A 27952-nucleotide genomic window follows, 5' to 3' on the forward strand; every position below is an offset into this window, starting at 1 on the left:
TAATAACTGAATTATCGTATTATTGTTGAAAATAAAAAAGTTTATTTTTTATTTTTAAAGAAATAATCAATCATATTTTGTTCTCCAAGTTTTCAAAAAGGCTGAGATTTACATTTAGGGATTTCTCTTTTTTATTTTTAGATATTAATGGGATTTCATAAATTTTACAAAAATTTAAGTCGGTCATTTTCGTTTCCGTAAAAATATCTAATTACTTTTATTCTCCATAATGTAAAATAATCGTCCCATCGGAAATCCACTTTAACAACGTAGACGTAGTGCGCAAGCGTGTTACTGCCGTCATTCCATTCCAGCATCCTTTCAGTTCGCATCCGAGCACCACCGCCATCGCCCACCACCACCGCGACCCACCTAGTGTTCGTTGTTATAACCCTACCAAGGTAAGAATACAAACAAATATCCAAATAATTTATGATTCGTTCTTATTGCGAGAAGAGAAATAAATCATTTGAAATTAAAAATAATAAAAATCCGTTCACAATCGGCAATGATAGCGCGTAACACACATATAAAAAAAATCTCGTGTTTGAAGTAGCATGATATAAAAGTATTAGAATAAATTTTGATTTGTTGTCATATAATCTTTTACTGAACTATTTATATACATAATAGCCAAATTGGTATAGCTGTTCTCAAATGATGCATTAGGATAAACGATTATTTTTTTTTAATTCATATACTAAAAAATTCGATTATGAAGCTTTATTACTTTTTACGTTTGACAGATTAGTTGCATTACAATAATAAAAAGGGTTACTCTCAATTAATTCTTAAAATTATTTCTTTAAGGGTTGTATATTTAAAAAAAATGTACTATTTTTTTTTATTTACTGGTAATGTGAGGGGCATTGCGAGTTCTTATTGCGTTGGTCGCTGATTTTTTATAAGAACAAATTTTAAATGATTTCAAAAAGGCTGTTTTGAAATCCACTATATTTTTTATATGTATGTTACGTGATATACTTATACCACGTAAATAGTAAAAGCTGCCGATTTGGACCACTTTCAATGATTGCGTTTTACAATCAACATATTTATTCCCGCGTTGGTGCGATTTTTATAATTTCGTCAGGATCAAAATAGTAAGAAGAAGTAGTCAATGGTCTTTTGTAAAACGATAATGGGACATTGTAGAATTGAATGACGTCTCATATCTGATATCTGGAGGCCTGGACTGGCCTGTAGTCCATACTTTTTCGGTGCGTGCAGTATAAAAGTATGGGGGGGTTAAAATGCAATGGTAACCCCTATGGTCTGCACTATCGATATATGCTAGCGAGGCAGCAAGGAGAGATGATAGATGAGGATGTAGTCAGGTCAATTGGTCCGTAGTAGTGAATTTACTAGAAATTAATTACGTTGCTTTTTGTTCATTCCAGTCAATTTATCTTTACGCGGATGAGGTACGACTAAAAACAAGAAAAATACCAATTTTGAGTTTGATTGATTGACACATTTCTCATCTCTAATTCTTGGAAATGGGAGTAAAAAATTTTTGTCATTTGTTGTTTTGAGACCCATCTGTTCCTTTGGGATAAACGTCCAGTTCCACTGGAATACTTCTTTAAGACATTATCTTCAAAAACATTTGAATAATAATAATTTTAATTTCTAAAATAGAGTAATTATTATTCTATTAATATGTACCTTACTTTCTACTTCCTTATTCTCCATTAAGTTCTCTTTTTTCTTACAATGTTTAAACAGTTGATAATTTTTGTATGTATTTATTTGAATATAAATATAATCTTGTATATATTTATGTAAAGTTGTTTACAATTCTATTTATTTATTTATATATATATATATTATACTACATATTTTATATTAGGTTTTATATAGTTTCCTTATTATTTTAAAGTACCGCCTTCAAACGTCTCGTAACCCTTAAAATCAACATAATTACGTTATACCCTCTTATTCATAAAAATTAAAACCTCCTACTAACCTACTTTAACTGTTACACTGTTTTGTCACTTTCATTCAAACTGAGAATTTATCATAAAAGAAAGAGACAAAACAGTTCAATAGCTAAAATAGATTTCTGAATTTTGACGTTTTTATGAATAAGGGGGTAAATCTGATTTGCCCCATGGTTGACTGGTATAGAACGCTATTAGGTATTATATCCGCCATGTCTACCTTTGTCATGTATATGAAAGTTAAATAAATAAATAAATAATTGTATTAAACAGAACAGAAGATATATAGACAGAAGATAGATCTATTTATTATCCAATGATAACCGTCATTTTATCACGCGAAAACAAACTAATAGCTAAATAAGATTTGTTAATGAAAGCTATTAATATTGCGTTTCCGGAGATTGATTATTAACTCAATTATAATAAAATGCAGAAGCTTTTGTGAAAATTAATCATAATTTTGTTAATTGCGGGATAATAAACAGCTGTGTTCGCATGGATGGGTTTCGGTTAGAATGGCATAGATAGTGATAAATGACGTAGATAGAAGTGGATATGATAGTGAAATTGCATGGTACGCAATCATAAGACCATTATTGTAATTTTTTTATGCAACTTAGAATGGCAAACAAGCTGACGGCCCACCTGATGGAAAGTGGTAACCGTCGCCTATACACATAAGCAGTACTGTGGACATAACACAGTATACTGTTTCGCTCATGATACCCCCCATGCGTTGCTATTCCTGAGAATTCAGGTGTTATTCCTCTGTACCCTGTAAATATCAGCATAATCATATCAGCCGTTGACTGTACATTGCTGAACGTAGACCTTCTCCTATTGAAGGGTTTTAAGAGTAGTTACCACGCTTGGTAGGCGAGTTAGCAACCGCAGTTAGGTTTTGGCAGTAATGTTTTTATAGGGACGCTACTGCTCATTTCTCAATAATTACTAAGTTCCCTTAGTCGCCATTTTTTGATATTTTTTTATGGAATATTTATATATATATATATATATGTACAATTTATACTCGTGCAAAGCATGAGTGGCTCGCTAGTTGATGCTTATATCCAATTCTTGTAAAGTGGAACAATAATGGATTATTTATATAAATTATGGATTTATGTAATAACGAAAGGTTTATTTTCTTAAAAAAACCACTTAAATGTATTAGACGTAATCGATTCCTTTATGAGTAATAAAAAAGAAAGATTTGTTCGTCTTTAAATTTTTTCATGTGAGTTAGTTAAGCTGAAGTTATTTTGAAAAGAATTAAGATTGCGTTAAAAAAATCGACTTCAACTCAGGCAAAAGTAGTTATTTTGACTTAAAAACTAAACTGATTTTGATAAAGTTCCTATCGGATCAACTTGTACTTAGTATATCTGAAAGGATATTTCAGATAAAAAAAATAGTTTTCCAAAACTATTTAGATTTGATGGAGTTATGAAGTAATAAACAAAAAATAATATTACCGAATTAAGAACCTCGTCCCATTGATATCCATGGTGTTGTTCGTTTCTAGATCCATATGCGTTGCCATTGTTTTTTTTTTATTTTATTTTATACAAAAATCCATAGCTATTAAAAAATAACTTAACATGCTAAGTCTCTTATGAATATAGCCAATAACGGATTTTATTTATACAAACAAAAATTTTGATTCCAATGCGAGGTAGGCAAGTTAGAGTGGGTGTATGCAAGTAATATAAGTTTTAATGGGTGATAATGGAATGGTAACCCCGCCTGCGCTATCGGGATACGCTGGCGGGGCACCAGTGAAGGATGATAGGTGAGAATGAAGCAGGTCAGTTGGCCCATCGTGACGAATTCAACAAGAATTGTTCACGATGGTTTCCAGGGGGAACCATGTGAAGGTCGACTTAATAGGGCATATTGCTAGCAATGGGGCTGTCAAACTCCATTGCTAACAATCCCTTTCCCCCAGCGTTGCCATTGTTAAGAACTATGGTGTTATGCCTTCAAACTCTGTAATTTCACTGCTACAGAACTTTTTGAAACAAAATATAAATTTTAAATTCAAATATCGAACATACCTAGCTAGTTTTTGAAGACGTTCAAAAATAGAATTAGAATCGCCGAATATATAGTGTAACAGATGCAAAAACAAAAACAATCAAGGTAATTCGCAATTATTGTGGTAATCTACAAAATCTCTGTTGATACAGAAATAGCTGAATTACCGCAAACATAGTTCTTATCCGAAAATACGTATATTCAAAACATTTTCCAAATTTGTTTACGTTACATAGTCCACCCGCAACAAACCATAAGACTGGTTGACGCCAGATTTATTTATTATTGTAAACTTTGCGCGATTCTAATACAATTTAATCGTGGGAATGGGTTGCAAAATAAATATTGAACATGCAGATTCGGCTTTGTGATAAATTAGATATTGAGCGTAAAACAGAAACCTTCAGCTAGGTATATTTATGTTTTCGCATTTTGTAAATACTCGGTTATATATAGGTATGTTTGTATCATCTAGTTTTAACCCCAAGAATACGGACTTAATTCTTATACCAGAGAGAGTATGAAAAGATGTAATAGTCAGTGGTCCATCTAGAGATATTACATTATTAATGCAAATGTGAAAATTTATAAGTGTATGTTTATTACTGAATGAGTTTAATGAAATTTGGTACTTAACATATACTATATGTTATACTGATTCACGCGGGCAAAGCTGTGGGAAACAACAAGTATAGTAATTTATATGAAGGTCCTTTTTTATAATTTGTTTCGCTGATTTTTTTACTTTTATTTGTAGTGCAAACTTGTGTTAGTCCATAGCATTTAATATCTCGCGAAATGGCGCAGGGTCGTAACATTTTTTTTTCAACCGATTATAAAAAGATTTCCAATTTGGCTGTTCCCAATTTCCCGATTAATTTCGAGATTATCTTTTTAGTTATGGTAAGTTTATTTGGATTGTGGATGGCGATTTAAAAAATAATTCATTTTAAAAACATGGCATTAACTCTAAATTCGAAAATGACACCATGTTTTTTAATCAGTGACTACCAATTATAAAAAAAGATTAAATTTAATACTGATAAAAACGAGAAAAGATGGGAATATTAATATTTTTTTTTTTTTTTAATTTTCGTTTTCATAACCGTTTTCGAGTAATTTCATGCGAAATCGAATATATAGAATATTTTAAGACAAAAAGATGACGGGTATAAAAATATTGTTCTAAAAGTACACCGTCTATTTAATAAATGCCGGGTCGAGCCGTTTTGATTTACAAATGCTGTTTCATCCTTCATTCAAAGGCCTCACTGGTTTAAAGAGAATGTTTTATGCTCATTATTTAAAGGGATATACAGCGTTAAGCTGGAAACATCTGATTCCCTTTCATCAAGAATAATGGTTCAAACAAAAAACATGCAAATTTGAATCATTACTCAGTACATATACGTGCTATAATTAAATATAATATAATATAATATAATATAATATAATATAAGCCCCTCATAAGTCTAACTCTACGTCCGGCTACACATCTTGGCCACGTGAGGGGTGGAACATCACAGCTGTAAGCGAAAACAGTGATGGCTAACAGAGCACTAGCAATACCTTCAATATGGAGAGACAATTCAGTGATTCACGTATAGGGCCGCTTCCCGAGGGTGATCGTCGGGGCACGTCTGGAGCTGACGCTGGACGTGACAGCATGCGAACCGTCAGTGGCTCTCTGCTGAGCAGGCGGGCGAGAGTCGGGGGTACCGAAGATATTACAGCCGACCAACGGGGCGGAGAGGGGGCAGATGATGTTTTGCAGAGTGTGTCTATGGCTACAAACTCTGTCGGCTCATCTGTTACGACCACGAATAATATAGTAAATGATGACAGAAGAAGAAAGTGGTCAACAGAAGAATTAGAAGAACTAATGTTTTGTTTCTTTAAAGCAAGATCAGGAGGACCAGGCTACATAAGCAGACTATACGAACTTTTTACGGAAAGAAATCCTAATAACCCAAAAATACACAAGTTTAATGGTAATACCCTATCGAATCAAGCACGTAGAATTATAAAACAAAATGTAATATCACAAGAAGTACTGAATCGAATAGAACAACAAGCAGTACAAGGAACTGATTTCATAGAAAACTCTGAACCAATAGAACCTAACATACAACAACATGCGATAACAGTCTCAATAGCAAACACCATAAATATACAAAACACAATATTACAAAATATACAAAACATGCAACACACTGAACTCACAGTAGAACAAGCAAATGCAATAGATCAATTGACGCAAAATGTAAATATAAATGAAGATCAGGATCCACTAATTTTAAATTTTCTTCAAATACTGGCTGAAACGCGAGAAACTCCGATTGAAGAACGCTTACTACTGCCTAAAGCTAAAATAAATAAGAGATTCCTAGGAAACCTGCATACACTGAATAAATACTTGCCAAGTCTATTAGTGACTAATAACTCTTTAAAAGAAATAAACGACATTATTTATGCAACTGCAAAAACATTAATAATTAATAATAACCAGAATCCATATACATCAAAAATTACTATAAAAAAGAAATCGGAACCACCGTGGAAAAAAAGGATACAAATAAAAATCGATAGACTCAGAAAAGAACTAGGGCAGTTAATAGAAATAGAAAAAGGAATTAATACGCGTAGGATGATAAAAATTAAAGACATGTTATACAGGAAATACAACATATATAATAAAAACGATCATAATAATATGATAGAAACAATTAAACAAAAAATTAAAGCTTTAGCAGGCAGAATAAAGAGATATGAAGACATGAATACTAGAAAAGAACAGAATAAATTATTTAAAGAGCATGAACACAGATTATATACAAGTTTAGGAAGCAATAATACTAAAGAAGTCAATGTACCTAACAAAGAAAGAGTAGAAGAATTTTGGTCGTGCATATTGTCAAATACCTACAATAATCAGGCTAAATGGATAAAGGAATTAGAAGAGTCATCAAAAAATCTAGAAGCAAGAGATACAGGTGAAATTACTGAACATCAAGTAAAATTTAGCATAAATAAACTACTGAACTGGAAATCGCCAGGTATAGATAAAATTCAAAATTATTATTTAAAACACCTTACCAGTGTGCATAGTTATTTAGCCACATTATTCACTAAAATAATAGCTGGTACAGAAGCGTTAGAGGATTGGTTCACTACAGGTCAAGTTATATTAATACCCAAAAATGAGCATACTGATGATCCAAAAAATTGGAGGCCCATAGCATGTTTAACAACAATGTACAAATTACTAACGAGCGTATTAGCCAATATACTATATGATCACTGTCACGAGAATAACATAATGGCGTTAGAGCAACGGAGGTGTCGCAGGTATGCCAGGGGCTGTAAAGACCACCTCATGGTCAATAAAGCAATATTAGAGGATGCACACCAATCTCAAAAGAACTTGAGCATGGCATGGATAGATTATCAAAAAGCCTTTGATAGTGTATCACATGAATGGCTTCTCAAAGTACTAGATATTTATAAATGCCCGCCTATCATCAAAAGATTCCTTCAGTTGACTATGCCTTCTTGGAGAGTGATCATGACAGCTCGTGGCTCCCAAAACTCAATAACAACCGAACCGATCTATGTAAGACGCGGAATATTTCAGGGCGACTCTCTCTCACCACTTCTGTTTTGTCTAGCAATAAATCCCCTCTCATTCGTACTAAACAAATATAAAATTAAAGGATATAAACTTAAAGACAGTTATTGGATCAATCATTTGATATATATGGATGACCTTAAAGTTTATGCAAACAATAGGACTAATTTAAAGGTGTTATTAGATAGCGTAGAAATATTTACAAGTGACATAGGAATGAGATTTGGTTTAGATAAATGCAATGTAATACATATTAGTTCAGGATATAGAAGCAACGCTATGGGAGAAGGTCATATACTAGTAAGCGGAGAAATGTTTAAGCACCTAGCCATAGGAGATAGGTACAAATATTTGGGAGTGCATGAGTCAGGAAAAATTGAACATAGTATAATTAGAGATCAAATAACTAAAGAGTATTTTAAAAGAATAAAAAAACTACTGAATACAAGTCTCAACTCGCGTAATCTAATTAAGGGAATAAATACATATGCTTTACCGGTTTTACTCTACTCATTTGGTGTAATAAACTACAAAAATAATGATTTAAAGAAAATAGATGTTAAAACAAGAAAACTGTTAGCTATAAAAAAAGCACATCAACAGAAAGCAGCAACAGAACGATTATACTTACCAGTGACACAGGGACCCCCCTGTGGTTAGTGTTATGTGTATATATGTATATGTTAGTGGTATTATGTGTTTAGAGGTATGTTAAATGTAAAATATGTATACAAAACCCAAATAGTCAAATATAAACAGTATCTAAAAACAGAAAGTGATTATTTAATCAAAACAATAGTTCAACACGACATATGCAAGGACAAGTATTCAATAATAAAGGAAGCACAAGAGATAGAACTAGAACTGCATTTACTACAAGGAAACACACATACTGATAAAGAGATAAAAGAAGCAATAGTAAAAAATTATAATAAAACATGGAGACATAAACAACTACATGGTCAGTTCCCTAAAGACGTACTAGATAGGGCCAACGTAGACGGTGAACTTTCATTTAACTGGATTAAAAAACAGCAAATATGCCCAAGTATAGAGTCGTCAATATTTGCCATACAAGACCAAGTCGTAATGACACGACAACATCAACGTGACATACTAAAACAACCAGTAGACGGAAAGTGTCGCTTATGTGTTCATAAAGATGAAACAACACAACACATCATATCGGGGTGCGAGAAATTGGCGGGGACCTATTATGTCAAAAGACACAATAACCTTGTTCAGTATATCTACTGGTGTCTGGCAAAAAAACACAATATACAGGTCTCTGATCTCTGGTGGAAAGAAACTCTCACCCAACCCCATGTTAAAGAAAACGAATCTGTTAAGATCCTGTGGGAAATGCCCGTTCAAACTGATGTCACCGTTACACACAATAGACCAGATTTAATATATATAGATAAAAATAATAATAAAACATACTTAATAGATATAACTGTACCATCTGATTACAATATAGGAGCTAAGGAAATTGAAAAGCTAAGTAAATACCACCTTCTCAAAACTGAAGTCAGTCGTTTGTGGAACACACAAACGATTATCATCCCGATAGTAATAGGCGCAACAGGAATAGTAGCTAAAAATATTATAAACTACATAAATAAGCTAAATGCCAAAATTGACATCACAATCTTGCAAAAACAAGCAGCCATTCACACATCAAGCATACTCAGCAAAGTATTGGGAGATACCGTATTTGTACAAAACACACAAAATCATCACACTCAAGACACACACCGGTCACCAACCATCCAACAGGCAACTAACACACAACACTCAACAAACACACCAGATTCATACAACACAATTCATACACCAAACACACAATCACTCACAAATTCAGTATACACTCTAAAGAGAAGGCGAGGTAGAAGACGGACATAAAAAAAAATAAAACTGGGGCATACGTACCTTTTTTCCTGTGGGTTACAGGACGGGGTATGTTTTTAAGCCGACATAAGTTGAGAAGGTGAAAACCAATTAAACCTCAATAATATAATATAATATAATTACACGTACATACAGTGAATTATGTTTACATCATTGTATTAAAATACCTTTTACATATTCTTCTAATTAATAAAATGGATATGGACGTTTCAAAAGTAAGTTTTTAATACTTTGATACAAAATTAACATTCGTGCCCCATATAGATAATGTAGTTAAAAAAGCTAACATGATATGCATCCCAGTGCATCTTCTACCGAATTTATCATGGGGAGTGCACTGAAGAGTTGTTCGGATTGATACCTGCTGCTGATTTTCACCACCGTACAACCCGCCATATACTAAAATTTCATCCCAACCATCTGGACCAGTGGCGGTCCTCCACCGTGCGTTTTTCAAGGCACTTTCTCCCGCGCACAACCACTCTTTGGAATCTACTTCCAGCAGCAGTATTTCCAAACCGATACGACAACATAATCTTCAAGAAAAGAGCATATTCCCTTTTAAAAGGCCAGCAACACACCTGCAATGCCGTTGGTGTTGTGGGTGACCATGGGCGGCGGTAGTCACTTACCATCAGGTGAGCCGCATGCTCGTTTGCCCCGTGTTGTAAAAAAAAAATCAATTTTTAGGAGTATAAGAAATACAAAAGATTTCTGTAGTAGTCTAACCAAAATTATATTGTAGGTATAACAGTCTTCTCCGCAATGGAGTACTGTAGCGTAGTCTGGCGTCCACATGTTTTACGCATTGAACGTAACCAAAGGCGATTTTTAAGACACCTCTCGACTCTAAACAACAAAGGAATAAAAACACCTCCTATGTTGACAAGCTGACAAGAAAAAGCTGAGATTTTATTGACGTTTGTATTTAAAATACTATACTAGTATAGTATTATATTATCTGTGCTCATGTTATAGATTGTCCATGAATGCTTTAATTGTTTAACCTGCGAGTTCCGACTAAAATACCTCAAAAACAGATAACACTTTTATGATTTCCGTTAAAAAGAAAACGATGTTAGGAGCCATCTCGTCTATACCCAGATTATGTAGGATTCTAAACGCTCACTGCGATCTGATTAACATCAATTTCGGACCCATTAACAGCAGATTATAACTTATTAAAGAACATTTTAAGCTCTTAAACTGTTTATTGTTAGGATATCTGTCATTGTTAATAATAGATAGATAGATAGATAACCTTTATTACCAGTATTAAGAAAATAAAAAATTAAAACAATAAAAAGAAAAAAAAAAAAACAATTTTGCTGGTAATAGTGCATGTGGTGTTGGCCTGTAAATGATTTTTGCAAAGTTTATTTTTATGTTATTGATGTAAAATGTAAAAAGTTGTAGGTGAACCTTATTAAATAAATAAATAAACACTCAGATTGTAGAATAATCTTCCTGTCGAGGGTTTCCCTAGAGACTACAACATGGGGTTCTTCAAAAAGGGCGTATTTTGAAAAAGGGTATTTTGTTATAATAAAGAAAAATTAAAATAACCTTTTTAAAAAACTTAAAAATTTAAAAAAACCAAGAAGTGAAGCTTTTGTTTTATTGATTAAGACATCGGCTATTATTATATGTGAAAAATATGCCTAATAATAATATTAATATATTAATATGAGTAAATAACGATCTATCTGTCTAATCTATAAATGTATATAAATAAAAATAAATCGCTAAATGTGTTACTTAGCATGAAATTTGAGAACGATTTCGATCAAGTCGGCTATTTATTTTTCTGAGATATTGATTTAAGTTCGATAAAAGTTCTTGTAGAGAGAAAAAGTCGAAAAATGGTCCGGAAAAATGTAACAATTTAATTTTTTCCACACAAACTGTTCCTAATAGCTCTTGTCAGAACGAAACGTCAGAATATAATAAAATTCATCAAAAATATAAATGTGAAAAAGGGAGCCAATTCGATATTAAGGATATGCGTGGTTGTCGATTTCGACGGCAAAAGAATTGAGATCTAAATAGGTGCCAATTCCGCAGATAATCCTGAAATTTATTTATAAGAATTTACCACTTCCTCACAGATAATATAATAGATGTACTAGCTAATATCATAAACGTAAAAGTGAGTTTTTTGTTATCTTATAGCCTTAACTGCATAACTAATAACTATGAAATTTAGTATACACGTACTATATAGAATGAAGAAGGTTATAGGTTACCTTTTATCCTGGTCAGTAAACGTATCCTGATCACACGGACGAAATCACGGGTAAAAGTTAGTAATTAAATAAATTTAAAACAATTACTTTGCTTTTTTCTGGTACAACAAGGTTTTTTATTTAGAAATATAACTTCTTAAATTTGGATAGTCGAATTATTTACTTTTATAAAGTAAATAACTTAGGATAGCAAACGATTTTTTTTTTAAGTATAAAAATAGTAACTTTATGCAAGTGCCTAATGTTATGCGCAAAGGAATTAAATTGATTAGCCAAAGATAAGATAACTTGTATGCGAAAACAAGCGGCTGCTGCGTCGCTAGTTCTTGACTTGACGCGCATTTAGATATCAATGATTAATACCATAGATTTAGTATATGCTTCATAATCTAAGATTAATACATAATTGTTTATTTATATGAAGCAATTGGCGGGCGTGGGAACGCCTGCCGCCGCGCGACGAGCAAACGCGCAAACATATTCTCCGCGGTGAACAACTTCTTCGCTGATTCGCCGCTGGTGAATCAGCTCAAGGGTATCATGGTAAGATTACTAAATTTTTATTTTCTTAGTAATTAAATGATATCGTACAGACCGTAAACTCTCCTTATGGGGAGGCCTATATTTAGCAGTGGATGGTTAACGGCTGATGATGATGTACAGACATCATGTACCATCGATGTATCAAGGGCGTTCCTTACTTATATTGTAAATTGAGTTTGGTTGTTCTTAGCGCTTTAACAGCTTAACCAATCGCTTCAATATCAGTATATACGTACTATTTGGGATGTAGAAAGATATAGACTAATTTTAATCTCTGTCAATCAGCATATTCCGATCACGCTTTGGGTGGAAAGGAATTGTTAGTAATGGAGACTAAGAATCCCGTTGCTAGCAATATACCCAACCAGGTCGACCTCCTCGCGGTTCCCCCTGGGAACTATCATGGTTAATTCCTGATAATGCTAACGCCCATCATGATGAATTCATCAGGAATGATCATCATGAAAACAGGCCAGTTATAGCCTGTTTTCATTCTCATCGATCACCCTTCACGGGTGCTCTGCCAGCGTATCCCGTTAGCGCAGGCGGGGTTACCATACCATTTTCACCCATCAAAAAAAAATCCTGATCACGCTTATGAAGTCACGGGTAAAAGGTAGTAGAAAATATTTAAGAAAAACAATGCATGAGGGGTTTTACTAAGAGTAATAAAAATTAAAACAATATTTTTAAAAATTGTTGTGTCTATCTTTATATTTGTTGCGGGATCACGCAAAATCTGTTGCCCAAGATTGAATTTTGTTTTCACATATGTATACTTAAAGGTCTATCTTAAAAAATAAAAAGTATTTTTTTTAACTTAATACGTCATCTAAAAGTGGTTATACACTTCCAAAATCCGCACGTACAAAGTTGTGGGCAAAAGTTTCTTATAAAATAAACAGAGGCAGATTTCAATATGTCAGTAACTTAGTGTAATTTGGCAGATGATGTGGTGCAGCGTTGAGCACATTGTTTTGCATAATGAGGAGATGATTAACCCAAAAGGGTTCGATTCTGGGTCGTGTCAATTTATTGGGTATTCTATATGTTTGTTGTCTTGTTTCTCCTTACATATAGGGTATCCTAATTTGATGACCAGGCTAATGATATGACTTATTAGTCATATAGTTTGACTAGTGACTGACTTCGTATAAATGTCTTTACAAGTATTTCTCTCATTTTTAATTATATATTAAAACGCAGTTGAGTATGGATGTTGTCTTTAAAAGGAAGATATAACTATCTATTTCTTATTTTTATATCATTACGACGATTGGCAGATGGATTATATACTATTTTATTTTGTTTTATCCAACTCTTGCACTCGAATATTGTGTTAAATTTATTGTTAGTTCTTACATCTTGAACATATGCATCTAGTATCCAAGATCTGCGCTGTTCACTCGAAAATTTTAACGCCTGTCTTACATTATGACATCCTATTTGAACCTAACGTTTAACGACACTAAGGGCTGCGATCGTGTGCCCTCCCCTCTCTTATGGTCTTTCTTGATCTTGAAGATGAAAAGGAACGGTATTATTTTGTATACTCTATCGCCACACGGAATTTAATTCGGAAGCCTTAAATTATAATAAAAGCTATTAGAATATAATTCGAAAACTAGATGTTTGTTTAATTTGTTTACTGTTTTGTGTTGCCAGACTCGACAAACAAGCAGCGGGGGCGAGCCAGGCCCCCCCGACGAGGCCTCCCGCCCTGAAAGCAGGGAGCCACCATCTTTGGCCATCAGCCCTTCAGAGAGGTGAGTTAATTGTGTAATATTCTTAAAAACTAAAACAGAAGAGGATAGACATAATCTTATTTTAATGTAGACCTTTTAAATTTAAAGCTATTTTTTTAGACTTGGAGGTTAAAAAGTCCACTTTACAATAATCATATTATATAAGATTTGTTTGAATAAAGTCGAGTGGGGGGAGAAGAGATTGTTAGTAGTCGGGGCTAGCCGCATTATTCCTAGCAATATAGCATCGACCTGACAGGGTCGACCTCTACGCGACCTTCTCTGGAAATTATCATGGTTAATTCTTTGAAGAATTCGTCATGATGGACCAACTAGCATGTTTTTTAATGGATGACAATGGAATGGTGATGGATGATAGGTGAGAATGAAAGGGCAGGTCTTTTTTTAATACGTTACGATGGAATGGTAACCTCGCCTGCGCTATAACTCGCTGTAACACTGGCGGGACACTTAGCACGGGCGGGGTTGCCATTTCAATATCATCCATTATAAAAAAATAGGTCTTACATCGGCGGGTAATTCAAGTATTACTATGATCCATGTAATGTGGGCTTTTAAAGTCTCTCTCCCTCTTCTTCGTGTCTAAAGGAGACCTTTATTACATTCTGAGTTGCATTGAAAAAAAACCTACGCTATAGTAAATGCTTGCACAATAAATTTATACTCAGTAGCTTATCGAATTTGACGTATGTTAATGTATGTATGAAAATGTATATTCTCACCAATTCGACTCGAACGAAAGATAAAATACATTCAATTAACTTGCCAAGTCATTGAAGTATGAAACTTCCTAAAAGACCCTTTAATATAATGTTATTGAATATTTCCGAACGATGAAACTGTGTAAATATTCAATAGCTATCGTCCAATTCGCCTTCGCCTTTGGCCTTTTCGCGCATTATGCATCATTGGGGAATAGGAATGATTGGTTTGCTCTTTTGTTCGCTATATTGTAGTCACAGAGTATCGTGGAAGTAATAGTTTCACTTGCGACGTATAATGTCTTACCCCTCCCCTTTCGGACGGTAGCGACTAACGTCCATCACACCACCCTTCCCCATTCTTATTTGAAAACCATCGAGATGTAATTTCTAGTGAATTAAAAAAAACCATGTCATGTGTAAATCGTAACACATACTCGAATACACAAACAAAAATCCGTTTTATACACGTGTCATGACGTTTTTTTTTTTGATAGGTGAAAATGGTATGGTAACCCCGCCTGCGCTAACGGGATACGCTGACGGAGCACCAGTGAAAGGTGATAGATGAGAATGAAAACAGGCCAGTTAGCCCATCAAATATGAATTCATCAGGAATTAACCATGATAGTTTCCAGGGAGAACCGAGAGGAGGTGACCTGGTTGGATATATTGCTAGCAATGGGATTCTCAGTCTCCATTACTAATAACTCCCTTTCCCCCCTGCCATGATGTTTATAAAGCCTTATAGATTATATTGTGAGGCCGGTGATATTCTTCGAGTCTCTAGTATTGTCTTTTTTGAAGGGTGGAAAATTATATCTCACCCCTCAAATCAAAACACGAGCATGCAAGTATAGGTGCTGGGCGGTAAAAACACAAGTGGGACACAATACCCATGTAGACAACTTTTGTACAAACCCCAAAATTTTAACCTAATTTAGGGAACGAAACAATATATCTTAGCAGCAAATTATTACCACATAATATTGAAAATAAAAACGTCAAATAATTCTAATTTTAGTTACAAAATTGTATTGAACCATAGAGAACTAACGATAAAGCTTTTGATTAATTGAAGTTGGAAAATCAGTCGTAACTGTAGTAACTCGTAACAGTTCAAATTAAATTTAGTTCTAATTAAAATTATACAACTAACAGTTGAGTTTTGGGTTAAATGTAGAAGGGTCAACTTTGTGTTGTAAACTATCAGAATTGGACTTATGTATATTATCTATTTATAAGATTATTTACAAATCAAATATTGTAAACTAGCTTATTGCCCGCTACATCGTCTTTTATACATCTAGATGATATATAAAGATAAAACATACATCAGTTTTTAAATTAGACCTTCATGACTATAACTGAAAAAAACCGCATCCAATTTGGTGCAATAGTTTGCAGGAAAATTACTACTCTCATTTTAAGGGGGGGGGGGGGGGAAGAGGTTGTTAGTAATGGAGTCTAATTTCCCCATAACTAGGAACCCTTGGCAGGTCGGTTGGCAACCATAGTTTAATTTTTAGCAATGTTTTAAGAGGGACATTGCTGTTCATCCCTCTACTATAAGCTCTCTTAGTCGCCTCTTACGACACCCATGGGAAAGGAAGGGATGGCCTGTTCTATGCCGGGATTTACACCTGCAATGCCGCTGGTGTTGTGGGTGATTATGGGCGGCGGTAGTCGCTTACCATCAGGTGAGCCGCATGCTCGTTTGCCCCCTGTGTTGTAAATAAAAACACTGTTAAAATCTGGTGTGTATGTTTTCATGAATTGTCGTCAAGAATGAAATAGTCTATTTCATCGAGTTTTTTATTTATGATATCCACACATACTAAGTAGCGGCCGATAAGATAGTAAACAATAAAATATTGTTAACACCTCACTTATTTCATTTGCATGCATTACATATTCGATTGATGGGAATTTTTTTGTTATTTTATATCTACTCGGATAGTTCAATAAAACTTATACTAAAGTAACAAATAGAAAAATAGATTTCATACTTATACCAACACGTATTTCATGTGTATATTATACGTATTATAATTGAACACACTTATGTGTACTACCTATACACATACATGAGTACTAGTATAGTAATATATTATCTGCGGTACTACATAAATGTTTTTTTATTTCTATTTCCGAATAAATAGGGTAAACGCCCTTATATTGATCACGTTAGAAGTTTCATATGGCATTCTGAGAATTCGGAGTATTTTATTACAACCCGGCGCTATCGATGGGTATCCACTATATGTCATTGTCTCGTTACGTTTGGACTTACTGTGTTATTCTGAAAAACTCGAATGGGATTCACAAATCACCGGAGACTTATTTAATATAATAAAATTGTAACTATACAATGCTTGTACTAAAGGTATTTGAAAGAAATTTATATGAGGGGTCCTGTTCAGAGCAATATATGTCAAAATTATAATTTTTAGAAATCTTGGCTGCCTGTCTGTCTCTCTGTGTGTTTGTGTCGGCATCATGTAAAAACTACTGCACCAAAAAGGATGATAGGTGAGGATGAAGCAGGTCAGTTGGCCCATCGTGATGATTTTAACAAGAATTGTTCATGATGGTTTTCCAGGGGGGAACCACGTGAAGGACGACCTAATAAGGCATATTGCTAGCAATGGGGCTGTCAAACTCCATTGCTAACAATCCCTTTCCCCCCAATTTGTATATATTTGAGTTGAGATCAAATTGAAATCAAACGTCAAAATAAGATACCATATACTATTGAGGGAATAACAATCTCTCCCCTGTGGGACTGTTTGACCTCTAATACGAACAAGTAATTGGGGTTTAACAGTCCCATTACTAGCGGTATACCTTACCCGGTCGATTTCCACGCGGTTATTCTTGGGAATCATCGTGTTTAATTCTTGTTGAATTCGTAATGGTGGATGAACTGACCTACTTTTATCCTCACCTATCACCCTTCACTGGTGTCCCTCCAGCGTATACCGATAGCATAAGCGGGGTTAATATTCGATTTAAATCAATTAAAAAAAAATCATATACTATTGGACATCTTTTCGATATCGTTTTAATTTAACCCCAATCCGATTGCTATCAATATTTCCTTGTTGTTGCTTACTAATTGATCAAGCGCAGAACCTCTTGCGCTGGTATACTATTCCTTAGTTATCCTGGTGACAAAAAAAAAAAGGCGAGTCGATATTTTACATTTTTACTCTTTAAATACAAAAAGACCAGACCTTTGTATTATTTTTATCCAATGCTCAAATATAAATGCAAATACCTACTTAAGTACTTTTGCTTTAAAAAGATTCTGCGTATTATAAAGTTTTAATCCGTCTAGCGGTCGAGATTTTCAACTGGAAGTCGGAGTGAATCTGCGCCTTAAAAACCGACTTTGTCAGAAATGAGTTCCATTAAATAATATTTAATACAGTATTCCTTTGATGCGATCCTGTGGTTTAATCAACAAAAATATATTTGTAGTCTAAATACATTTTGCTCTGCAAAATTCTAGTATATTTTTCTCCGCAAAATTTTCATTTCTCATAAAATAAATCGTAAAAGAATAAAATGTTTCGTAGCTAGACATTTGAATTTTCAACAAGCATTGGGGTTTTTCAATAAAGTGGTAAAGAGGTCTGAAGACACCTCAAAAGGTTGGCAATGCGCGCGTAATGCCCCTGGTATTGCAAGCGTTCATAGACTACAGTAATCGCTTACCATCAGGTAGGCCGTATGATTGTTCACCATTTCAGTGGTCTAAAAAAAGCTAGACATATTAGACAGAAAATATTTTAATTAAGAACACGTAATCAGGTGTTTATAAATAGTTTTCTCTCTATAAATAAAAAATACATTAAAATTGTGATTATATTTTTTTTGTATATTGGCAGCCTACTCTCAGATCGGTCGGCGACTTCGTCACGGCAACCACAGAGGCAGGTGACATTCTTGAAGCCGGCTGCTGACACGAATCTGGACAGGAAAGCATCTATCGTCGACGAAACTACTGGAATCACCAGGACCCAAATGAAAGGTACCTGTCTACAGAAACATAGATGATCTGCAAAGTATTTTCTTTTGTGCACGTATACATATGGTCACATAGTTCGAAGAACCGACAATTGATGGGGAAGACAGGTTCTTTAGTGACGACTCCGTACAGGCAAACGCAATGTAGGACGATTACCCACTAGCGACGACCACAAATGCGTTGTAGAAAGTTAGTGGATGGTGGCTCGGGACTGTTCCTTACGAAGGTTTTTTACATCTAAATTTTAATTCGATATTCTTAGCTATACTTACACAATATTATTGAATGTCGAAAAATAGTTTTGAAAATAAACAAGAACAGTATTATAAATTGCACTTTTAGAAGGGTTATTGAAAACGAGGGTGAGGTTTTGTGCCTATTTCAGTCTTGAATGAGTAACATGTGTTGCTATCTTAAAGCGATTCGACCAAAAATATAATTGTAAAGCATTTATACCAAGTTTTGAATAATGTAGTAATACATGTAGAATAAATATAATTTATTTTTTACTTATTTAGATGTCTCAATGACTATTTCCACCAAAATACTTATTATGTTTAATAAAATACATATGCAAATAAAATACAATACATACTTGACTACAAAATCGCAAACATAACTGCATGTTGCAAAAATAAAATATTTTTGTGATACGCAGTTGTGTTAGAAAAAGAGGTAATATTTTTAAATCATTAAGATGAAATAGTGGATCCGTCTATGCTAATGGTATATTATAATTATAAATTAGGAAAATAGAAGATAAATACGGTAGGTTGAAAAGAGATAAAAATAGCATAGTTTCAGAGATGTTATGGAATTAGCTCTCTGTCGAAGTTTTCCCAAAAGACTCCAGTATGAGGTTCTTCAAAAATAGGATAAAGAGGTTAATTCAGACAATGCACGTAATACCCCTGGTATTGAAGGCGTTCATAGGATATGATACACCTGATGATAACTATTTATAATCAGATGGGCTATATGCCTGATTGCCATCTTAGTGGTATACAAAATTGGTCAAATATGAGTTATAAGTTATGAGATAAGTATGATTAAAGTGAAGGGTACATATATCATTGATTCATTTTGTAAACTAAAGCTTATTGTACTATTATACAGAGTTCCGTGAAGCGTTCCGCTTGTTCGACAAGGACGGTGATGGCACCATCACTAAAGAGGAACTGGGACGGGTGATGCGCAGTCTTGGACAGTTCGCGAGAGTTGAAGAGCTCCAAGATATGCTGCAGGAGGTAGATAGGGATGGTATGTAGTTGAAATTAATTCTAAATGTGAATTTGGACTCCTTCTTCTGCACTTTATCATCAGCCAGGCTGTGTGCTTGTTTGTAATATAAAAAAGAATCTGCATTTATGTCTATTATTTGGGCCGATGTATGTGTGAACCATGGCTAATGTAGTCAGCCAAGTCCGGCCCAAATTAATTGAAATAAACATAGGAAAATACTTCATGGAGATGCTTGTTCCGTGGATACGAGTGGATACACACGGTTGTTGTGAAGCCAGGATCACTTATATTCTGCTGCAATATCATCAACTTCATTTTTGTTGTGTGTAATTTGTTGGAAACACTAAATTTAATATTATACTATAGCAACCCTAAAATTGTCTTCGCTCTTTTCCGTTACAACAATCGTCCAATGTGCAAGTCTTTGTGTAAAATATGATTAACATAAATATATTGTGAAATTAAAAGGTGGTTTTGCAATATAAAGTACATTTTCCAACATAATTAAATAACCGAAAAGAGATACCTATAGCAACCTGTAGTTAAGAATAAACAGCACAAGTCAGCTTTCTTCATCATTTATTTTCTTCCTTCATTTATTCAATAATGGTATTTCTCTGTTAAAATTTGGTAACATTCATTCACTTCCTTACTTGAGATTTCATATTATTAAATTTAATTTACAACGTTGGTGTACCAAAAGAATAGAAAGCTGAAGTAAGGCTAATCTAATATAATATGATACTTTGGTTTAGCACAATTTCACTAAAAATTATTTATTATGATTAATTTAAATTTTACTAAACTATTTTTTTAATCAGTTAGATCGGGCTCCATATGGTTTCCAACCAACTGGAAACAATTGTGGTTAATTCCTGGTGTATTTGTCATGATAGACTAAGTGACCTGACTTCATCCTCACCTATTGTCAATAATTGGTACCCCGCTAGCGTATACCGATAGAGAAGGTGGAGTTACCGTTTAATTTTCACTCCATACAAAAATCCTACTTCTCATATTGAGCTCGCTTAACTAACATACAGGAAAATGTAGATTATAGCTATATAATGCTTTCACTCAACCTCTCCTTTATTATGTACTTTAGGGGACGGGAACGTAAGTTTCGAAGAATTCGTAAGCATCCTCTCCAAGTCTATGTCTGGCACTGGTAGCGGTCCTAGCTCGGCTGAGCAGGAGGAGCGCGAACTGAGAGACGCCTTCCGTGTGTTTGACAAACACAACAGAGGTTACATATGCGCATCGGATTTGAGGGCTGTACTGCAGTGTTTGGGAGAGGATCTCTCGGAAGAAGAGAGTGAGTATACAGCTGTTGTAATTGTTAATTTTGAACTTTTACCTTATTTACACATATTTTAAATTCACTATCTGTACTAATGCAACGCATGGTTGCAAAAAGACGTTGTTCACGAGGATTTAGTCACGACAAGACTTCAATCCTGTCGTGACTAAATTTAAAGTATAGTTGTTGTAATGTTTTAAAGGCTAGTAGTAGTAGACGCTAAATATAAGCTTCAGCAGTTATTCTATGAATATAATAAAAATAAAATTCTCACTTAATACTACCTTAATGGCTCAAACGGTCCAATCTCTTCGGTTGCTATGCATGTAGGTAGGAATGTAGAAGGGCATAAACTGCCTGGGGTCAATAGTGTTTTTTTTTATACAACTTAGAATGGCAAACAAGCTGACAGTCCACCTGATGGAATGTGGTAACCGTCGCCTACAGACATGAGCAGTACCATGGATATAACAGAGTATACTGTTTCGCCCATGATACCCCCCCTGCGTTGCCATTTCTGAGGACTCAGGTGTTATTCCTCTGTACCCAGTAAATTCTACCTATATACCTCGGTCGCGCGGACGAAGACGAGGGTAACGATTAGTATAACATCTTTAATTGTAATCGCTTGTAGTGTGTAAGAGTGAATTAGAAGAATATTTGATATCCAAATATCATCTTTTGTTTGATTTTAAGGATTCTCTTTAAAATTAGTGGGGTTTATTTTCGCCTTGGTTCTATATTAGTTTCTTAACGATTGACGTAGCTGTTAGTTTTTTTTTTTTTTTGTGAAATAAAATAATCATTACCTTATCTTATTATAATTGATTTTTATTTTCAGTTGAAGATATGATAAAAGAAGTGGATTCAGACGGTGATGGCCGTATAGACTTTTTGGGTGAGTACCAAAAAAATTGAAATTGTTTGTTCACGTAAATTTTAAATATTTTTAATCTTTTTCTAAAAGTTTTATTTGGACTGCTAGCAGCATTTAAAAAAATGATAAATTGATCCAATTGTTTTCAAGTGATGCATTTTTTTTGATGGGTGAAAATGGTATGGCAACCCCGCCTGCGCTAACGGGATACGTTGGCGGAGCACCAGTAAAGGGTGATAAATGAGAATGAAAACAGGCCAGTTAGCCCATCATGATGAATTCATCAGGAATTAACCATGATAGTTTCCAGGGGGAACCACGTATAGATCGACCTGGTTGGGTATATTGCTAGCAATGGGATTCTCAGTCTCCATTACTAACAATCCCTTTCCCCCCAATCAAGTGATGCATTTACTGATGAATATCACAATAACGCCCACCCATGTACTTATTATACATATATATATATATCTTGTCCTTATCCCAGTTATTTAGGGTCAACGTAATATATATATTTTGGGATAAAGGGAACTGTTATTAACGAGGTTCAACAGCCCCATTGCCAACAATATAGGGTATATTGCTGACAATGGGGCTGTTGGGGGGAAGGGATTGTTAGTAATATTATTATTATTTATATTTATTAGTATTAGATAAGAGACTAACGGCCCCATTGCTAGTAATATACCTAACCAGGTCGACCTCCACGTGGTCCCCCTTGGAAATCATCGTGCTGAATTCCAAGTGGTATTCATCACGATGGGCTAACTGGCATTTTTATTCTCACCATTATCCCTCACTGGTGCCCCGCCAATGTATACCGTTAGCGCAAGCGGGGTTACCATTCCATTATCATTAAAAAAAAAAGCAAAATACCCTATCAAATCGACCTCTACGCGGTACACGTTGGACGAGACAAATTCAACAATAATAAACAACGGTAGTTCGCCGTGAAAACCATCGTTGTTAATTATTGTTTTTTTTTTTTTATTTTTTTTATACGACTTATGATGGAAAGTGGTAACCGTCGCCTATAGACATGAGCAGTTACCATAGACATAACAGTACACACACATACTGTTTCGCCCATGATACCCCCCATGCGTTGCCATTCCTGAGGACTCAGGTGTTATTCCTCTGTACCCAGTAAATTCAAGCCATATCTTACCCTTCAAACCAAAACACAGTCATGCAAACACAACTACTTCACGGTAGAAACGATATTTTATTTATTTATATATTTTATTTATTTATTTTTAACTATAACATTTAAGTCGATTGGTACACATGTATGACTGTAACTACTAATGAACTGTCACTTTTCTCATAAGGGTAATTCTTATTGGGTTTGCTGGAAGAAATCTCTATTGGAGATAAGCTCGCCCTTGTGCACTATTATGTTTGTTTTTACATTTCAATAACCTTTTGTGTACAATAAAGAAGAAAGAATAGAAACATGAATGGGACAGAGGTACCCAAGCAATCGACTTTTGTACAAAGTCTCCCTTTGGTTGAATTCGTCACGATGGGTCAACTGACCTGCTTCACCCTCATCTATTATCCTGCGGCATCACTATTTCATTTTATCCATTAGAAAAAAAATATATATATATATCTGCAGTATATGTACTACCTACTATTCAGTGTTCGTAGCAACACATACTATTTTTAGCTTCCTTTCTTTTTTTTCCAGTTTCTCTCATTTGATAATAATATATTTACAGAATTCGTAAGGGCGCTGGGCGAGCCTGAAGACGCTTGCGACGACGAAGACGACGAGGAGCAAACCGACGGCGCGGAGGTCCCGCTGCAGAGACCTATCACCGCTAATTAACTGATGTTCACGATTGCTTGACGAGAAAAATACGCAATGAACACGTAATAAACGCACACTTAACTGACGAGTTCGTATCACGATTATTTATTTACGCGTAAAGAACGATAATATGCATACTTAGCTGACAAGTTTGTACCATGTTTATTTTTTACCACGTAACGAACGGTAATATGCAAAATTAATTGACGGGTTGTACTACGATTTTTTACGCATAATGGACGGTAATATGCATACGTAATCGACAGGTTCGTAGCTATTAATTATTTTTTACGCGTAATAACGGTAATATGCATACTTAATTGATGGGTTATTACCACATTTATGCATAATGTAAGGTATTAATGCATGTTTAACAGACAGTTTCCTACCACGATTGAAGAAAAAAATATCAATGCGAGTGTATTAGTCACATATTTGATCAATTTAGATTTTAATTCGAACGACTGGTAAATTACACCAAATTGTTGGATTTTTCAGTAAATCCACAGAAGTAGATAATTATTATATAGGAAAAATACATTGCATTTGATAGGTTCAGTCTAAGAAATAAAGTTATTAATGCCATATCATCATCATCTTCATCACACTCATTATCTAAACCATTTAAAATATTATTATAATAAGAAAAAAATAATATAACAATAAAAATAATCATTGATACGTCAATTATTTATTTGTATTGAGCTTGAAAATTAAAAAGGAAGCAATTTGAATGATTAAAAAGCATCTTACAATTTGTTGTGATTTAAAATTAGAAATCTTACACAGTAATTAATTTAATTAATTGAAATATTTTTTACACCCATATTATAATTGCCCATATATAATTTAAATTATATTCGTATTTTTCTCGTCAATTATAAATTGTACTTATTAAAATTAACTTGCAAACTATAATATAAGTACGTACTTTTCCTAACAAACTATAAGGGTACGTATAAACGCTTACTATCGCTTACGTAACACCACGACATAAACGAATGGTAAATAAGGTCCGCACAAATGAGGGGATAATAAGAGTCCTTACTTACGAGAATTACCCCAAATGTAGTCCGGGGTACTTTTTGTCTGACAAAGAATTGAAAATATTTTCGTGAAATCTATAATATAGGTTCCTAGAATATTTGTAAATGTTCTAGGAACCTATATTATAGATATACTCTATAGTCATTAGCGTATTTAAGATTATTTTTCAAGGGAGGCCTGGCCTTTTTTTTAAGGGGTACAGCCGCACACTTATTACACATGTCCTTGCCCACAGCTGAAAGTTCTCTTCATTCTGAGATGGGTTCCACAAAACTCTGGGGTAGGCATGGTCCACACCCCTATGCCCCTTAAATACGCCTATTTCTATAGCTGAGAGTTAATATAGATTGAAGTTACTTATACTCTACCAATTAGAAGAAAATTAGGAATGAATTGATTTTTAATATACCTACAGCTAATCCTATGTCGGGAGACAGGACGAAAGTTTATATGAGTCTATAGATAAAATTATTGTCATGAGACTTGTTTCAAGCCATTAGTTTCAAAATGTAAATTAGGTTTAAGAATTTGCTTTGTAATGCATGACATAACACATACGAGTATGACGGACTTATATAAACCAGGTTATTGCGTACTCTCTTTATTACAATGTCGACATAAAAAAGGTGGGTAAAAAGCATACAATTCGTCTGATTATAAATGGTCACACGCCTGCAACATATATAAGGTTATAGGTATTTAAGAGAGTTCCTTGTGTGCGCGGGCCCTAATTTTGTGCCATTGCTTATATCTCATAACAATGCTAGTATATTTATATATTTATAAGAACTAAATTAAAATAAATACTTATTAATAGTAGGTAGATACTTTCAACCTACACTTCAAAATAACATCATAATGAAAATTTATTGTATTAATTTAAATTTCATAAAGTATTTATCTACATTAATAAATAAAATATAACGTGATTATATAGATGTGACGTTGTATTTTTTTAAATATAGGCGCCAAACCTTTTCGTGTAGGCAGTTCTATATTTTATTTCAAAATGTAGGTATATAGTATTAAGCTTCGAATGGGACATGTGCATTGTATATTTACCATGCTTGAAATCCTGTCACTATTATAGTAAATATCATTCTAGGAAAACACTAATATTGAAAGTTACAGAAATATTATACATAAATCCAGTGTAAAAATATTTTTTTCTCTTGTTTGAATTTAGGGCTTGAATTTAGTACAACGAAGGCCACGAGGGGTAATTCTCGGGGCACTTTTAACGCAGGTTCCTTTTTGCTATCGAAAATAAGATGTGTAGGAATTTACCCTCTGCATTGGTACAAATCTCTATAAATGAAGTTAGAAATACAAAAATAGAGGATATTTGTATTTCTGTATAACAAGCTTCAAATAATAATAAGAGGCAAAGTGTGTAAGTTAATGGACTAACAATATTTTGGTCGTCTATTTTAATTACTATCTCCGACACTGTTTCTTCTGCATATCAATGATATGTTACAGATCAGTGATATTCATTGTTATGCAGACGACAGTACAGGAGATGCATTATACACCGGTCATGCAAAGATCTCGCGGGCACATACCGATGAGCTCCGGAACAGACTTGTGTCTGAAATCGAAACTTCGCTCGACAAAGTTTCGATCTGGGGTGAACGCAATCTTGTTCACTTTAACCCTAAGAAGACACAAGTCTGCGCGTTCACCGCAAAAAAGACACCGTTTGTCGTATCTCCTTACTTTCGGGGCACTTCCCTCGATAATAAGTCGAGTCTGGGGATTCTTGGCGTCGATATATCTAGCGACGTCCAGTTTTGCGGTCATCTGGAGGAAAAAGCTAAGATAGCTTCCAAAAAGTTGGGGGTGCTCAATAGGGTGAGACGGTATTTCACGCCAGAAAACCGCCTGAAACTATATAAAGCTCAAGTGAGGCCACACATGGAATACTGTTCTCACCTGTGGGCAGGAGCGCCACAGTACCAACTCCTTCCGTTAGACCGCATTCAAAGTCGGGCAGCTCGAATTGTTGACGATCGGCGTCTTACTGTCCGGCTCGACCCACTGGAACTGCGTAGAGATGTTGCATCTCTGTGCATTTTCTACCGAATTTATCATGGGGAGTGCTCTGAAGAATTGTTCGGATTGATACCTGCTGCAGATTTTCACCATCGTACAACCCGCCATAAACTAAAATTTCATCCCAACCATCTGGACAAGTGGCGGTCCTCCACCGTGCGTTTTTCAAGGCACTTTCTCCCACGCACAACCACTCTTTGGAATCAACTTCCAGCAGCAGTATTTCCGAACCGATACGACAACATAACCTTCAAGAAAAGAGCATATTCCTTTTTAAAAGGCCGGCAGCACACCTGCAATGCCGTAGGTGTTGTGGGTGATCATGGGCGGCGGTAGTCACTTACCATCAGGTGAGCCGCATGCTCGTTTGCCCCCTGTGTTGTAAAAAAAAAAAAAAAAAAAATTGATAAAAAGTACCCCCGAGGATGAGTATACCCTCGTTTGTGTCGGCCCTTATTTTTATTACAACATAAGAATTAAAACTTTATTGAAAAAGAAGGAAATAAGTAAATTGTTAAACTTAAGACCCAACGGTGCATAACTGCATATTGAAAATTACTATTACATCCCTGTCATTTCTTCTTCAACAATTGTACCTCGCCTTTTCATAACCTACACATATCTTATAGAGAATTTAAAATAATATAATAAATTTACCTTTGACAATCTTAATTAATTGCATGAATGAATATATTTCCTTATCGATTTAATCCTAGATGTTGTAAAATAAACAAGTACAGACCAATATACAATTAAATATATTCAGAACTGTAAAAATCTTTTATTTTTAACCCTTAAAAATAT

At 34.4% G+C, this 27952-nt stretch overlaps 1 protein-coding gene across 1 annotated transcript; it reads left to right on the forward strand.

Annotated features, from left to right (window-relative positions):
* Window positions 1–311: 311 nt before the first annotated feature.
* LOC113520045 (neo-calmodulin-like) lies at window positions 312–27925 on the forward strand. Its single transcript, XM_052895810.1, has 8 exons — window positions 312–401; window positions 12193–12311; window positions 13977–14077; window positions 18672–18814; window positions 19928–20071; window positions 21159–21368; window positions 22195–22251; window positions 23955–27925. The coding sequence occupies exons 2-8, from the start codon at window positions 12309–12311 to the stop codon at window positions 24062–24064; spliced, it is 768 nt and encodes a 255-aa protein (XP_052751770.1). The 5' UTR covers window positions 312–401; window positions 12193–12308; the 3' UTR covers window positions 24065–27925.
* Window positions 27926–27952: the final 27 nt, after the last annotated feature.

Source organism: Galleria mellonella, unplaced genomic scaffold, assembly GCF_026898425.1.
Source record: "Galleria mellonella isolate WM207_F2 unplaced genomic scaffold, CSIRO_AGI_GalMel_v1 utg312, whole genome shotgun sequence".
Taxonomy (NCBI): Eukaryota; Metazoa; Arthropoda; class Insecta; order Lepidoptera; family Pyralidae; genus Galleria; species Galleria mellonella.

Bases quoted from the DNA above. Each gene is read 5' to 3' on its own strand.
- LOC113520045 (XM_052895810.1), top strand. The intron at 20,072-21,158 runs GTATGTAGTTGA...TATGTACTTTAG, and splicing joins GCAGGAGGTAGATAGGGATG to GGGACGGGAACGTAAGTTTC. The intron at 22,252-23,954 runs GTGAGTACCAAA...ATATATTTACAG, and splicing joins TGGCCGTATAGACTTTTTGG to AATTCGTAAGGGCGCTGGGC.